The 14,949-nt window shown below is 56.1% G+C and overlaps 1 protein-coding gene across 1 annotated transcript; it reads left to right on the top strand.

Moving 5' to 3' along the window:
- The first annotated feature begins 238 nt into the window (after nucleotides 1-238).
- Nucleotides 239-14,892, top strand: P4HTM (prolyl 4-hydroxylase, transmembrane). The gene is made up of 9 exons (XM_038566504.1): nucleotides 239-574; nucleotides 758-839; nucleotides 9,123-9,313; nucleotides 10,115-10,211; nucleotides 11,948-12,110; nucleotides 12,667-12,852; nucleotides 13,549-13,639; nucleotides 13,848-13,971; nucleotides 14,461-14,892. The coding sequence occupies exons 1-9, from the start codon at nucleotides 239-241 to the stop codon at nucleotides 14,679-14,681; spliced, it is 1,491 nt and encodes a 496-aa protein (XP_038422432.1). The 3' UTR covers nucleotides 14,682-14,892.
- The last annotated feature ends 57 nt before the right edge of the window (nucleotides 14,893-14,949 follow it).

Raw genomic sequence — 14,949 nt, 5'->3', positions numbered from 1 at the left:
TAACCGGCCCGGGAAGAGAAATTGCAGAGTGGCCCGGGGTCCAGGCGCAAGGGAGACGGAGCGCGGCGCGGCGCGGCGCGGGGCGGGCGGGGCGGGCGGGGCGGGCGGGCGCAGCATCCCCAGGCACCGTCTCCTAGAGACCGCGGCGCGCGCCCTCTCCGCGGCGGTTGTCCAGGCGACGGCGCGGCGCGGGCATCCCCGCGGCCCCTCCCCTGGGCGTGCGCGCGACCTGGGCGCCATGGCGGCGGCGGCGGCGGCGGCCCCGAGGCCCGAGGCCGTGAGTCCGCAGTGGGCGCCGCCTGGACACGAGCGGACCGGGGCTGCGGCCGCGCTGGGCGACTGCGAGGACGCACCCGTCCGGCCGTTGTGCAAGCCCCGCGGCATCTGCTCGCGCGCCTACTTCCTGGTGCTGATGGTGTTCGTGCACCTGTACCTGGGCAACGTGCTGGCGTTGCTGCTCTTCGTGCACTACAGCAACGGCGACGAGAGCAGCGACCCCGGGCCCCAGCGCCGCGCCCAGGGCCCCGGGCCCGCGCCAACCCTGGGTCCCCTCGCCCGGCTCGAGGGCATCAAGGTGAGGACCCTCGCCTCGCCGCGCCCCAGGCCCTCCCGGCCGACAGCCCACGACCTCCTGGCTCCTCCCTGCGTCTGCCCCGCGCGCAGCCCCGGCTCGTCGCGCTCCGGGCCCGGGCGCCCGTCCCCTGCTCGGGCGGCGCGGCCTGGGGCCCGAGCTGCCCGCGGTGCTCCCTTCCCTTAGGTGGGGCACGAGCGTAAGGTCCAGCTGGTCGCCGACAGGGATCACTTCATCCGAACCCTCAGCCTCAAGCCGCTGCTCTTCGGTAAGTCCGCAGGGCACTCCCGGGAGGGGCCAGGGGCTGCAGTTTGGGGGCGCCTGGAGGCTCATGTTGGCCACGTGACTTCTGTTTTGAAAATGGCTGCTTCAAAGTAGCTCTTTTTCTACCCAAAGGTTTCCCCAAGTGAATTACCAACCCCCACCTCCATAATAGGGTGACAGGACGACCTTTCCACGCTCTCCTTTCCGACTCCTACTCTGCAGCGTATCTTCCATTACAGGGCTGGGCCTTATGACCCTGAGGCAGTTGTCTAAACACTTCATTGAAAACCGCCTCTGGACACTGCCTGCCATCATTAATTCTGTCACATTCTGGAATTGGGGGAGGGTGGGAGAGACCGATGACCACGTCCTAGCTGATCACAGTGCCTCAGGAGGAATCTCACTGCCGAGGTGGGCCCTGTGGACTGGTGAGAAGGTGTCCAATGTAGATAAACTGGCGTCCCCAGACCTGGCCCACTGGAGCACCAGCCTTAGCTACCAGCACTGGGGTTCTTAGGATGGAGTTGTGTTCAGCCATAAGTAGGCAAAACCTTCCATGGAGTGTGACCTCATTTGAAACCAGCATCATAAGCTCACATTTTCTGAGCTCTGGTTATGTGCTAGGCTTCATATGATCATTTCAATTCATTCTTACAACCCCTCTGTGAGGTGGGTGTGGATCCCACCCTCAGGTTCCTCAGTGAGAAAGTGAGGCACAGAGAGCTCTAGTTGCTTGGCCAGACTCCTATAGCTAGTACCCTGGCAAAGCTAGGATTAGAACCCAAGCAGCCTGCTGCTAGAGCCTGTACTCTGTACCCAACATGCCATGAAGACTCTGAAGTCCTTCAAAGACTACCAGAGTCTGCAAGGTGGGGTTCCCCAGACCCATGACCTTGCCCAGGATAGGTTTGCCCACCCAGCCCTGGATACCTAGTTTCAGTGACACACTTACCTGCAGACCTTGGGCTGTTCCTGCCTGCTGGGGGATTGTGTGGGTTAGGGGCTTTAAGGAGAGGACTGGGAACCAAATTAGAGCATCTGAGCACATGCTATCACCCCTGGGGCAGAGGGCCCTGGTTGAGGATTATGGCTAGACCTATGAGAATGATTTCACGTGCATGCGGTGCAAGGAGAAATAGTTATTTTGGTCCTGTTGTGGGAGGGGCTCTAAAATATTGTTACTATTATTATTACTACTGCATAAGGTTGAAGTCTGTGCCATGCACTATTTTAAGTGCTGGGAAGACAGCTTTGAACAAAATAGGAAAAATAAAAACAAAACACCACCAACACTCACACACACACCTAAAGCTGACATTCGAATAAGGAGGCAGACAATAAACAAACAAATGTGTACAGCATGTCAGATGGTGATAAGTGATTGCAGACAAATAAGATAGAATTTCAACTGTGGTTGAAACTCTCAACAGGGTGACCAAGGTAGGCGTCCCTGTGAAAGGTATTTAAGTAAAGACCTCTAGGAGCTATGGGATCAAGCCAGGTGGCTGTCAGGAAAGGGTGATACAGGCAAAGGGAACAACACTCACCCTTTTATTGCTACACGGCCATGAACAGACCTGTCTAAAGAGGTTGTGCTCTCAGTTTTCTGGGGACCTGTATGCACTTAATTCAGATATATGTTAGGTTAAAGGTTATGAGGCCATAACTGTCCCCTTCACCCCCTAACATGTAGCTGTTGCATCAAAGTCCTGCAGAGCAGAGAATGAGAAACCCAAACCCTGCAAATTATAGGCCGCAGGAGAGATGTGACACGAGGTAAACAGGTCTGGTTAGGCCGTCAGATGGGTCTGTGTACAAATTACAAAGCTCATGGCTGGGAGAATTGGGTGGCTGCAGCAAGAGCCTCCAGCTGTGGCTCCCATTTTCTCTCAAACTTTTACATTGACTTTGAGTCTGCTGGTGGACGGTGCGCCAGGTTTCACCCAGGGGGTCCTGGGGCTTGCCCCATGGTGAAACAAGGTGAGCCACATGAAGAAAAGATCGCTGATTATAGGCAGTTCACTTGTGAGGCAGGGAGAGCACAGGGAGAGGATGTTGGAGGAGGAGCAGCCCCTGTCTGCTGTGGTGCTGGATGGATCCAAAGAAGGAAGCCTTACCTCAAGAAGGAGCAGTGTTGCTCTTCTGTGGCTTCCTGTTTATTCATCTACTGCCGCCCTATACAGGCAGGGAGGCCAGGGATAATGGGCCTGCTGTGGGCCCTGCCACCTCTGCCTTGCTGCCCTTGGCTCCAGACCTGTGACTCTCAGCCTCGGGGGGGCGGGGGGTGCCAGGGCTTGAGGGGTGGGTGTTCAGGGTATAAGCTGGGGCAAGGGGAATGGGTTCTATCCCAGAGTGCCCACATCTATAGGGGAGGGAGCCCCACCACTCCATGGGGAAGATCCCATGCAACCAGTCTCTCCCTTTGGGAAACATTCCCTGTTTCCCAAGTTTGTCCCTAAAGATCTGGGGCAAGTGGAACCTGGGCCACTCAGGCCCCACTGTGAGTGCTTGGCCCTATACCTGCTTGACTGTGGTAGGCATTTCGCAAGGATTTGGACCATCAGAAGTCAGCTGAGGACTTCGTCCTGTTCAGTTCAGAAGAGAGATGTTCCAGTTTTGAGTCATTGTCATCTCTCTGGGGACATTTCTACCTTTCATGAGGCTCACTTCTTCCTCCACCCCACCCTCATTCTGTGTTTAAACAACAGATCAGTCTTACTACCCTCTTCCTTAAAAGTCTCCCAAGATTTCCCCTTCACCTCAGTTTCCTTTGGTCCCCTCATCTCCTGCTACCCCTTATTCACTTCCTGCTTTCCCCAAGCTCATGCTGCCTTGGGGCTTTTGGATGTGCTGTGCCCTCCACCAGAAGGCTCAGACCTGGCTTTTCCCACAGAGGGTCTCTTCCGCTCCATTGGGCCTCTGTGCACACATCCCCTCCTCAGAGACCTGTCTTGAACTCAAACTGGTCTTCAGAGGTTCCCAGACACCTTTGTATCAGCCTGCTTGGTTTTCTTCTCAGCACTTAGCATCACTGGAGACTGTCTTCTCTATTTGTCATTTGTACCCTTTCCCTAAAGGTGAGCTGCGTGCAGGGGAGGCTGATTTGTGCTGGCTGTGTAGCCAGCAGCCGGTGGAGTCGTGTCTACTCCTGGTCATGACTGGCTGGCTGGAGGGATTTACTGGGCACTCAGTCAGACCAGCACTGGTCTGCTTGCTCAGAGTGACCTCCCACCACCTGGGCAGGTGCCCTCTAATCTGGCTTTTCCTTCAAGAGCAGCAGGAGCACTTCCAGAAGGCCAAAAAGAGTTTTAGCCCATTTTCTTAACTAGTTATGGTAAATGAGTAATACAATACAATACACAAAACAATTTATCTTAAAACCATGACTGCTTTATCATAGGATTTCCAAGTCAGCTCAAGAAAACAATTAGGCAGTTACTTAAGACCACTGTGTTCTTGACAAACACTGGAGGCCCAGAAATAGGGAAAGAACTCTGTGTGTATATAAGTTCAGATTTGTAAGCAGCTTACTGTAGTTTTCTGCACGGACTTGTCCCCACCCCTATGCTTTTCATGGGCCTGCAGTGTGATGGAACTAGGGACTCAGTAAAGGTCAGACAGATAAAATGGAATCTGTGGGGCTTGATGAGAAGCATCCTGCCCAGGGTGAGCACAGGCTTTGCACTTGCCCTGAGACTGCTTGGGCTGCTGGGGCTTGTGGGCATTAGCCAGGCTGTCATCCCAGGCCTGCGAAGGACAGAAAGGTGGTCTTGTGTACCCAGCACACACAGCTGCCAGAGAGCCAGCCTCCTTTGTGTCTGGGCAAGAAGGGACCCCTTAGCTGTGACCACCAAAGTGGGTTTCTGTCCCGCTTGGGCCTTTCCTGGGGTTTCTCTGGACTCTGGTCTGCAAATATCCATGAAGGGCAGAAGATAGAGGGTTTTATGGGTGTCCAGGGCAGCGCGTGCTTTGTGTGGCTGATGCCAAGGCCGAGGCAGGCTCTCTCTGCCTGTATTAACCCCTGTTCTGGGCACTAGTGATGGTACCACCTGTGCACAGCCAATTGCAGATTCTGGTGGCCTTGGCTCCAAACATAGGCTGTGGTTACCAGCCACCAAGGGCCCTGCACTCCCCACTTAGCACATAGGTCCCAGCATGCCTTCCTCGCAAGACATTGTGCACGCACATGGCATCCAGTTGCAGCCAGTGATGCAGAGTAGGGGCCGTTGTACAGCAGGCGGTGGGCCTGTCTTCAGCACCTCTAGCCCGGAGTCCAGCTGGCAGTCTGAGAGACCAAAGGATGTCCCGTTGCATTGGGAGAGTCTGCCTTCACTGCTGAATGGGATCAGAGGAGTGGGGTGATGCACAGGGTCTCTAGGAGTACCCTCATTCCCTCCACCTGCTGAACCACACTCTTTGATGCTCTGCTCTTAATCAAGTCCTAGAGAAGAGCTGAAGTCTTGGCTGTCACCCTCCTAAGCAGATTTGTTGGGTGTGTTGTTTTTAGCAATGCCTCGTTTATTAAAGGCATTTATTTTGTAGCTCTAACCAGATAAAGCATTTGAGTGCCCCCTCTTTCATTTGTCTTACATCGAGTTTGGAGCTGGAACAGAGGCACTTGTAAGGTGGGTGTAAGGGCTGCTGGGCACTAGGGGCTCACCAAAGTCGCTGGCACAGAGCACGTCCAGGACCTCGTTGGTGAAGCAGGCGTCCTGCAGCTAACTCACAGTCCCTGCAGCTGGCCCACAGCACTGGGGGTGGGGGTGGGGGGAGGGCCTAGTGAGGCTCTGCTGGCAGGAGTTGGGGAGGGGCCACCAGCACGGGGGAGGGGAGGCCCTCTCACTGGCCCCCGGTCCTTCACCCTTTCTGAGACCTGCTCCTGTGGCCTGTTCCTCATCTCCCCTGCCAGCGAGACCCTGCGGGCAGTGGCTCGGGAGGGTGGGGCACTGCGGGTGGGCCCCGGCTCCCAGGCCTTGTGGGGACTCACGTGGGTGGCACAGGCGGGAGCCCTTGGAAATAGCAGCGACCGCAGACCGCAGAGGCAGAGGCTGTGTTCAGCAGGGAAGCGGCTGCAGTGCAGGATGGCCCGCCAGGGGTAGCCCTAGCAGGCCATGGTGGGCCCACAGCTGGCCTGCGGCCTATGACCCTGCGGAGGTGGGGGGAAGGATGGGGGTGACGGGGCGCTCAGGAGGACCGGGCTTCCTGGATGCCCCCCCTTTCGCGCTCCTGGTACTGAGGCAAGCCTGGGACTCTGCGGTTGCTGGGCAACGACACCTGGTCACCTAGCAACAGTTCTCAGCCCTGCATGTCCCTTAACAGCGCTTAGGTCTTAATGCACCCCCTCCACCCCCCCACCCCCGTCCTCCTGTGGCCTGTCTGCTTTCCAGCTTTCCAGCGCACCTCCCCCCTCCAGCTCGGGAGGACATCCAGTGCAGCAGAGAGGGGTGTATGCGAAGGGCCTTCACCCCCCATCTTGGAAGGAGAAAGCAGAGCCCTCCCTCTTGCCCTGGAAGGCCTGCAGGAGACTGCAGTTTCTGACCGGGGCTGGGGTTGGCAAAGAGCACAGAGGCCCGATCATTGGATTCTGAAGGAGCCCATTCTTGGTGCTACTGGCATGGTCACCCTGAGGCTCTGGGAAGGTCCCTCACTCTGCAGAGAAGGAACTGAACGAGCTGTGATTCATGAAGGAGGTTAGGCTGGGGAAGAGGAATCAGCCTTGTGATCTCTGAACTCTGGGAGAAAAGGCCCTCAGATGAGCTCCATCTCTTGCCAGGATCCCTTGAGCAGTTTCCACACTTCACTAGAGAGGAGCTTCCAACCCAAAGCAGCCTACCCATTAGCCATACTTTGACATTCAAGAGCCCTTGATGCTTTGAGGGTCCAGACCAAGGGTGCTCACCATTGATGGTCCCCTGCCTATGTCTCCTCTGTCCCATGGGCACCTGCTCCCCTGTGCCAGGAACACCCTGACAAGACAATCCTTCATCTTCATTTCCCTCCCTACCCCTGTCAGCACCCAGCCCTGAGAGGTACACCGCAATGGTTAGTGAACAGGCCCTGGCAGAGGAAAGCTCCCTCTGCCGTAACCCAGGAGCCCCCGTCCTACCTGTCAAGGCACACAGGAGCAAAGAGAGAGCAGAGGAAGAGGTGGGCATCAGAGTGGCACTCCATGGCCATCAGGGGCAGCCAGCTGACTGACTGCTGGAGAGCCTTGGCCGCTGTGTCATGATCCAGCAAGTTGGGCAGCCGCATCTCTGTGTAGCCAATGTCATGGCACAGCACCGTGGCTTGGGGAATGGGCATGCACCGTGTGGGGCCTCAGGGAGCCCCTGCTCCACTGACCCCCCACAGCACCGCCAGTGCCACTAACAGCCACAGCCCTTGATCCATCACCTGCTTTGTCTACCTTGATCTTCATGGGCTGAGGTTGAGGGCTTTATAAGTTTGTACCTTCACCCCAGGAGCCAGTGTTTGTGCAGATCCCAGGTGCTGGGACACCCTCCCCCCCTTCTGCCATCTGGTTAGGCCCCAGTGTGCTGGCCTGGGCTGTTTGCATTGGATTAGCACTCTGTAGGGGGCTGTAGAGGTTGGTGGCATCTTTGGGCCTGTGGATTACCAGCACTTAATAAACTGAAGAAACCTGGGCCTGTGTTTTTTCTTTTTCTGGTTTACTTTTCTTGTTTATTTATGTTTTAAGCTACCCAGGAGGTGACTGTTGATTAGCAGTTTGTTCTAACCCATTGTCCAGAGCACCTGCACCCCCCACCCTACCCCCAGGAGATGGCTCACACCCTTTCTGGGTTTGCTTGGTTGGGAGAGGGTCAAGCAGGCCTAGGTGGGGACCTTTGTCCTGCCCTCAGTGTCATCACATCTGAGTCATCTACCCAGGGAAGCTGAATATGGTTGTGAGCATGGACTTGAGTACAACAGCCTGGGTGGCCCCAGGCAAGTAGCTGATGTCTCTGTGCTGGCCATGCCTCATGGGTAAGAAAGGCAAATCGAGGGGGCCTGGCTTTCTAGGGTAAATTTAGGGATTAAGGAGTTGATGACATGCTTAGGACAGGACACAGAGTCTGTGCCACCTAAGTGTGATCTGTGATAACCACTAAAAACTGTTCCTGGCTCTGGGCAGCCATTTTCCTTCCTTTTGGCAGTGCCTGGAACTTAATGCTGGGAGTCTAACGCTGAGAGGTGGTAGGCCACTCTGCGGTTCTGAGGGGTCACTGGCAGCAGGGCCCTGCCTCCAGTCAGTTCCTCGGTGGGCCTCTTGTTCCCCAACTAAGGAAGTCCTCTCTCCCAGGAACGAGGGAATGATGCAGGGCCATGCTCCTGTCTAAGAGTGCCTGGGGCTCCTGGGGCCTGAGGCTCACTTTCCAGCTGGACCATGCTGCTTATGGAGCCTGTGTGGGGACATCCAGCCACTGGAGCCAAGCCCTAAGCCTGACTGGCCTTTACTTGGACTTAGAGGCATGACGTTTAGTGTACACTTGTTCCCAAAGCAAAGGATACCTGGGGCTTGGGACGCCTGGGTGGCTCAGCGGTTTAGTGCTGCCTTTGGCCCGGGGCGTGATCCTGGAGTCCCAGGATCGAGTCCCACGTCGGGCTCCCTGCGTGGAGCCTGCTTCTCCCTCTGCCTGTGTCTCTGCCTCTCTCTCTCTCTCTGTGTGTGTGTGTCTTTCATAAATAAATAAAAATCTTAAAAAAAAAAAAAAAAAAAAGGATACCTGGGGCATCTTCTCCGAGCATCTGCCAAAAGCCTAAGTGACCCCCACTGACAGATGTGCCAGCACTGGGCAGGTCAGCCCTAGGCAGATGGTCAGCGCCCACTTGTGCAGGAGAGTGGAGGGCAAGGACTGGCCTACAGCACTGAATGTTTCACACTTTGTTTTTATTTGATCAATACTGAAAAGCAAAAATGAAAGCAAAACCCAGTCACCATCACCCACTTTAAAATACGTACCGAGTCAGAAGTGGATGTCAACCCTCTGGCCTTCAGTCGCACTCCAAGGTGGGTGAGCTTAGCTCTAGCAAGCTTCTCAGGGCTCCCCTGGGAAATGTGTGCTGTCGCATCAAAGACAAAAACCTGTGTTCCAAATGCAGGCCAACCTTTGCAGGACAACTCAATCCTGGGGTTAGAGTCCAGAGTAGAGGTAAAGGGGAATGTGAAGTCCTGACATGATGACCACCAGGGGACAGGAGTACCCCAGGAACTCGGCAGAGAGGAAGTTAATGGCTGCATCGGTACCCTGGCTCCGTCCTTGGCCTCACCCACCTCCTCTTCTGGCAGAAATCCCTGGCTTCCTGAGTGATGAGGAATGTCGGCTCATCATCCACCTGGCCCAGATGAAGGGGTTACAGCGCAGCCAGATTCTGCCTACTGAAGAATACGAGGAGGCAATGGGCACAATGCAGGTCAGCCAGCTGGATCTCTTCCGGCTGCTGGACCAGAACCGTGATGGTCGCCTGCAGCTCCGTGAGGTTGGGATCTGGGGACCTGGAGTAGGCACAGGGTGGGAGTGTCTAGAACTGTCTTTCTAGTGGCCTGCTTAGCCCTGGCCCCAAAAGTCAGGTGCCATCTCAGATCAGCTGGGGCATACCCAGTCCCAGAGGCCCCCTTTTCCTTCCCTGGAGAGCCCCTTGCTGGCCTGGGAACCCCAAAAGATGGTAGGAGAAACCCACCTGGGGGTGATGACATTATTGCCACAATTCCTGGGTGGTGTGCCATCTGTGGTCTGGATTCCTTGCTGCCATGGCTGGGGACCCCACAAAAATCATGGTGGAGGGGGTGGCAGGTCTTAGTAGCCAAAAGTCTGCATATCGCTTTTACATGGCCCTCACACCAGGCTTCTGACAGGTCTTGGCAGGGTGTAGAGTCCCTTACTTATACAGAGTGCCCCACTGAGCCTGGTCGTCTTGACAAGCCCAGTGATCATGCCCTGGCCAGGCTTCCCCTTGGTGCCTGTTCGCATGCAAGCCCCAGGCCTTGGCCTCCCCTGTCTACTTGGAGTATCTGAGTGGGTCACAGTCCCAACAGGGCCAGGAATGCCTGGCCATAGGTCTCTTAGCTATCCCAGGTCTCTTAGCCTCCTCCCCAGATGCCTGTAGGCCTCTCTGCCTACCCTCCCTTTAGCTCAGGGACCTCAGGCTCTGTCCTGTGTCCTCAACCATACCCCGTCACCGGAACCCTTAGCCCTTACTGCAAGAACTGGGCAGCTGTCTGTGCTCTGGTGGCTCTTCATCATTGGGGCCACTCCACTGAGGGACCATCTTGTGCTTTAGGTCCTGGCCCAGACTCGCCTGGGAAATGGACGGTGGATGACTCCAGAGAACATTCAGGAGATGTACTCTGCGATCAAGGCTGACCCTGATGGTGATGGTGAGCTCATACCTCGCCACAGTTCTGTCCCTGGAAGCCTCCTGCCTCCTGTATACCCAGCTTTTAGAGTAGCCAGAGATGAGGAGGCAAGGATCCAGCCTTGCTCTCACTCCTGGGTGGCTGAGTCCTCACATTTGCCTTGGTGACAGTCTAGAGGGCAGTTCTTGGAGGCCCTTTTGACCTCAGCAGGTAGAGTCTAGGGTACAGGAAGAGAGTTGCTGGCTGGCAGAGGGCAGAGTAGGTATAGTAGGAGCAGAGGGCCAGTGAGGTCAGCTTGAGATTGGCCATTCATCCTGTTCCATCCACCTCTCTCCAGCCAGGCACAGGGTCTACCCCCGGAAGACACCCTCTCTAATCTAAGATCTTGCCTTCTTCTTGCCTACCTAGAGTCCTGCAAACTGCTGGGGGTGGTTTGGGTAGGGGAGCTGTCATGCAAGTACCCTACTCTCCTTTGATAATAACAACCAGGATGTTACTGAGGTGTAGTAATCACTCAGCTCTGGATGAAATGGGGAAGGTGCAATAGTGAAATAGGACTTGGAAGAATGGTCCTGTGGCTGGCCAACCTAGAGTGAAGGATCTGCCCAAGACCTGTGGCTGGACGGGCATCATGCTGCTACTGCCCCCACGTACAGAGCTGGTGACAAGCTGACAGGCCTTGTGTTCCCTACTCTCAGAGAAATCTGGGCAAAACAGTAGAAAGTTTGTTCCTTAGAGGTACGTGGGTGGCTGTTGGTTAAGCATCTGACTCTTGATCTCAGCTCAGGTCTTATCTCAGGGTCATGAGTTCAAGCCCCATGCTGAGCTCCATGCTGGGGGCATGGAGCCTACCTAAAAAAAAGAAGAAAAAAAATGGGTTTCTCCTTTGGGTTGGCCAGGTTATAAATGGAACAGACACCAGCTATTCTTCCAGAACCCCAAGAAAGTGGAGCTTCTACTTTGTGGGTTGGCCAGGAACAGGGAGAGAGCGTTCTCATTTGGGGGAGTGGCCTGGCTTTCTTTGTTGAGCTAGCATGGTAACCCAGCAGACAAGACTGGCTAGCTAGATATATTCCATTCAGGTTGGGACCTGAGGTCATAAGGGAACTCCTGGGGACCTGCCCCAGATTAAACTCTAGCATGGAAGGCCCTGGGTAGAAACCAGCACTGACTACTCTTTCTTCACCCTCTAGAGGACCAGAGAGTAGCCACTCTGTGCTTCAGAGCCAGGCTGGAGGGCCAGGGGCAGTCCTTGGCCTAGGGTCTTGGCCATATGATTCAAGCTTCGCTTGGCAACCCTGCTCTGGCCAATCTAGTAGGGGTTGGGCTTTATTTATTTATTTGTTTATTTATTTATTTGAGAGAAACGAGCGGGGGTGGGGGGGGAGTAGCAGAGGGAGAGGGAGAAGCAGACTCCCCGCTGAGCAGGGTGCCTGATGCAGGACTGGATTCCCAAATCCTGGGATCATGACCTGAGCTAGAGGCAGATGCTTAACCGACTGAGCCACCCCAGTGCCTAGGGGTTGGGCTTCTTCCTTTGGGGGGCCAAATCAGGGTTTAACTGAGGAAGTGAACTTCCCTAGGTCTTCATAGGGCCTGATGTGACAGAAGCCAGGTTCATCTGACCCAGGAGTTCAGGTTGGGGGACAGGTGCACTGCCTTTGGTGCCTGAAGCCAGGGGTAGATAGGATGCTACAGCCTGCCACCGTGGCCTCCGTACATGGGTTTGCGGGCACTGATGATGGTGCCCCATGCAGGAGTGCTGAGCCTGCAGGAGTTCTCTGACATGGACCTTCGAGACTTCCACAAGTACATGAGGAGCCACAAGGCGGCCTCCAGCGAGCTGGTGCGGAACAGCCACCATACGTGGCTCTACCAGGGCGAAGGTGCCCACCACGTCATGCGCGCCATCCGCCAGAGGTGAGCACCGCAGCAGGAGCAGGTCTGGTGGGGCCCACACAGAAGTTCTTGGTTGGGGCCAAGGGGACAGACTTGGTTAGCCAACTCAGGATTAAGTTCTACTTGTTAGACCGGGATTAGGATCCATTAAAAGACAGGCAATTAACAAAGGCAAATTAACCCTAATTGTGGGCAAACAATATACATTTGGGATTAGAAATAGATTGCAATGTTTGTTTTTCGCTAATTAGAGAAATGACGTCTTATCTCTGTCCACAGGCCCCCCTGCCCTTGAGCAGCCAGGGGTTTTAGATAAGCAACCTCCTTCCTGGAGGGAGTGACCCCCACTCCCAATTTAGTGGAAATCTCATCTTCCCCACCCAACGCAGTCTCTGGCATCCAGGGAGAAGGGCTCATGAGTAACCCCTTCCTGCTCCTACCGGGCCAGTCTGGGGTTGATGTCAGGGGCTTTCAGGGGAGTTGGGCAGTGGTAGAGCTGGTGGCAGGTCCGGGGTCTGGCTTCTCCAGGGCACCACCTTGCATGGGACTGCTCAGCTGAATGCCTGCTGTCCACCAGGGTGCTCCGCCTCACCCGCCTGTCACCTGAAATCGTGGAGCTCAGTGAGCCACTGCAGGTTGTGCGGTATGGCGAGGGAGGCCACTACCATGCCCATGTGGACAGCGGGCCTGTGTACCCAGAGACCATCTGCTCCCATACCAAGCTGGTAGCCAATGAGTCTGTACCCTTCGAGACCTCCTGCCGGCAAGTACCTCCCACCTGGGGTGGCCTTCAACTCCCAGACTAGGCATTCCCATGACATAAACACAGCCCTGCCCTACCGGTATACCCCTGGTGTCAGGCCAGGGGAGCGCTGGGCCATCCGTCTGAGGATACCCCATCTTTCCCTGCAGTTTGTTTACCAAGTGGCAGGAAAGGGGTGGCTAAACTAAGGTACCCACAGACAGTAACACTTGTTCCCAGAGCTCTGAGGCATGGGGCAAGGCTGAGTCTCCAGCTTTTTTTGCCCCCCTCTCCCCTGGGTCTTGATTCTTCTCCACTGCTGGAGGCTTCAGCTTCTCTCTTTGAAGCTTTGTCCCCCTTCCCTGCTGAGGCAGGGGGGCAGGTCGGCAGGTCTCTACCCTTCGTGTGACTGCTCTGGGTCAGCCCCTTCTATTCCCAGCCAGCCCTCCTGCATGGTTGTGCTGCTTCTGCTCGCATACCTTTCCCTGCCAGCCATGCAATTTAGCGAAGTGCACCTGTGATCACACAAAACAGTCTGATACATAGAGACTGGGTTTGTGGGAGGAAGGACTGGCTTAGGGACATCTTGGCACTGATGTGCAGTGTTACTGATCTCAGCCTGCCCCTCTTGCCCTTGGGAACCTGGGCAGCTTATCCTGCCCACAGGTAAGCCCGTGGGAGTGTCCACAGCTGCTCAGCAGGCCCCCTGCCTTACAGCTACATGACAGTGCTGTTTTATTTGAACAACGTCACCGGTGGGGGCGAGACTGTCTTCCCTGTAGCAGACAACAGAACCTACGATGAAATGGTAAGGGCCAACCAGGCTGTTACTCTGGTGGGATGGCAAGGCCTTGGGCAATCATAGTATATACCCCTCCAGACCTGGGATGATGCGCCTAAGTGATCCCCTGGGCACTTCTGACTGGTTTCCCTCTGGCCACTTTTGGCTTCCTGGCCCTGGCCCTTGGGCGTACAGTGGGGGCAGTTTGAGAACCCCAGCATCCTGCTGCCCACAGAGTCTGATTCAGGATGATGTTGATCTCCGCGACACTCGGAGGCATTGTGACAAGGGGAATCTGCGTGTCAAGCCCCGGCAGGGCACAGCAGTCTTCTGGTACAACTACCTGCCTGATGGACAAGGTGAGGGCCTGTGGCCAGGCCAAGGGTACCATGAGGGAAGCCTACCCAGCCCAGACAGCCACCCTGGTGGGATGTTTCTGGCACCCCTACAAATGTTCTTCTGTCCCTGGTGCCTCCAAAAGACCATCCTCAGTGACTTCAGGGGCACGCACCTGTGTAGCCTCCTGGGTTACCTTGAGGTCTGTAATGGATTCCGTGATGCTCTAGCCTTCCAGCTCACTGGGGCTGGGGACACATCTGTCATTGACTCAGGCTGTGGACAGGACTAGGAGCAAGAAGGCTGGTTTCAGACCAGTAGTTTTGTCAGTGCATTAGTTGGAGAGAGATACCATGCCCCAAGGAGACCTTGGGGCCAGACTTTGCCCCTACATGTGTGCGCAGCTGGGCCCACCCTGGCCATGCCCTTGGCCCCTATGAGGTCAAGCTCAGGTCAGCACAGCCTAGAGTCCCTCTGGTCCCCTCCTTTGCTCACACCATCCTCCTCTCTAGGTTGGGTGGGCGACGTGGATGACTACTCGCTGCACGGGGGCTGCCTGGTCACACGCGGCACTAAGTGGATTGCCAACAACTGGATCAATGTGGATCCCAGCCGGGCTCGGCAGGCACTGTTCCAGCAGGAGATGGCGCGCCTGGCCCGAGAAGGTGGCGCCGACTCCCAGCCAGAGTGGGCCGTGGACCGGGCCTACCGCGACGCGCGCGTGGAGCTCTGAGGGCAGGGCGGGCCTCAGCCCCCAGCCACAGGCCTCCTGCCGCCCCAGGTCTGGGGACCCGCCGTTCGCCTGTCCAGATGCAGGCCAAAGGCTCGGCCGAGGTCTTGCCCCATCCCGTCTCCAGCCGCGACTAGGGCACCGTTCCTATATTCGTGTTATTTATTGTGTACAGACCCATTATGCCCCCTCCAATAAAACTACACGGCTTTGAGCTGCTGGGCCGCGAAGGCGCAGGTGGGGTCGGGGGCAGGCTGACCCGGCCTGTAGG

Source organism: Canis lupus, chromosome 20 (assembly GCF_011100685.1).
Source record: "Canis lupus familiaris isolate Mischka breed German Shepherd chromosome 20, alternate assembly UU_Cfam_GSD_1.0, whole genome shotgun sequence".
In the NCBI taxonomy this organism is placed as follows: Eukaryota; Metazoa; Chordata; class Mammalia; order Carnivora; family Canidae; genus Canis; species Canis lupus.
This window is presented reverse-complemented; position numbering and strand designations above follow the sequence as displayed.

Coding starts and splice junctions, on each gene's coding strand:
- P4HTM (XM_038566504.1), top strand. CDS start 239: ATGGCGGCGGCGGCGGCGGCGGCCCCGAGGCCCGAGGCCGTGAGTCCG. Junction 9,314..10,114: donor GTCGCCTGCAGCTCCGTGAG/GTTGGGATCTGG, acceptor CTTGTGCTTTAG/GTCCTGGCCCAGACTCGCCT. Junction 12,853..13,548: donor CCCTTCGAGACCTCCTGCCG/GCAAGTACCTCC, acceptor CCTGCCTTACAG/CTACATGACAGTGCTGTTTT.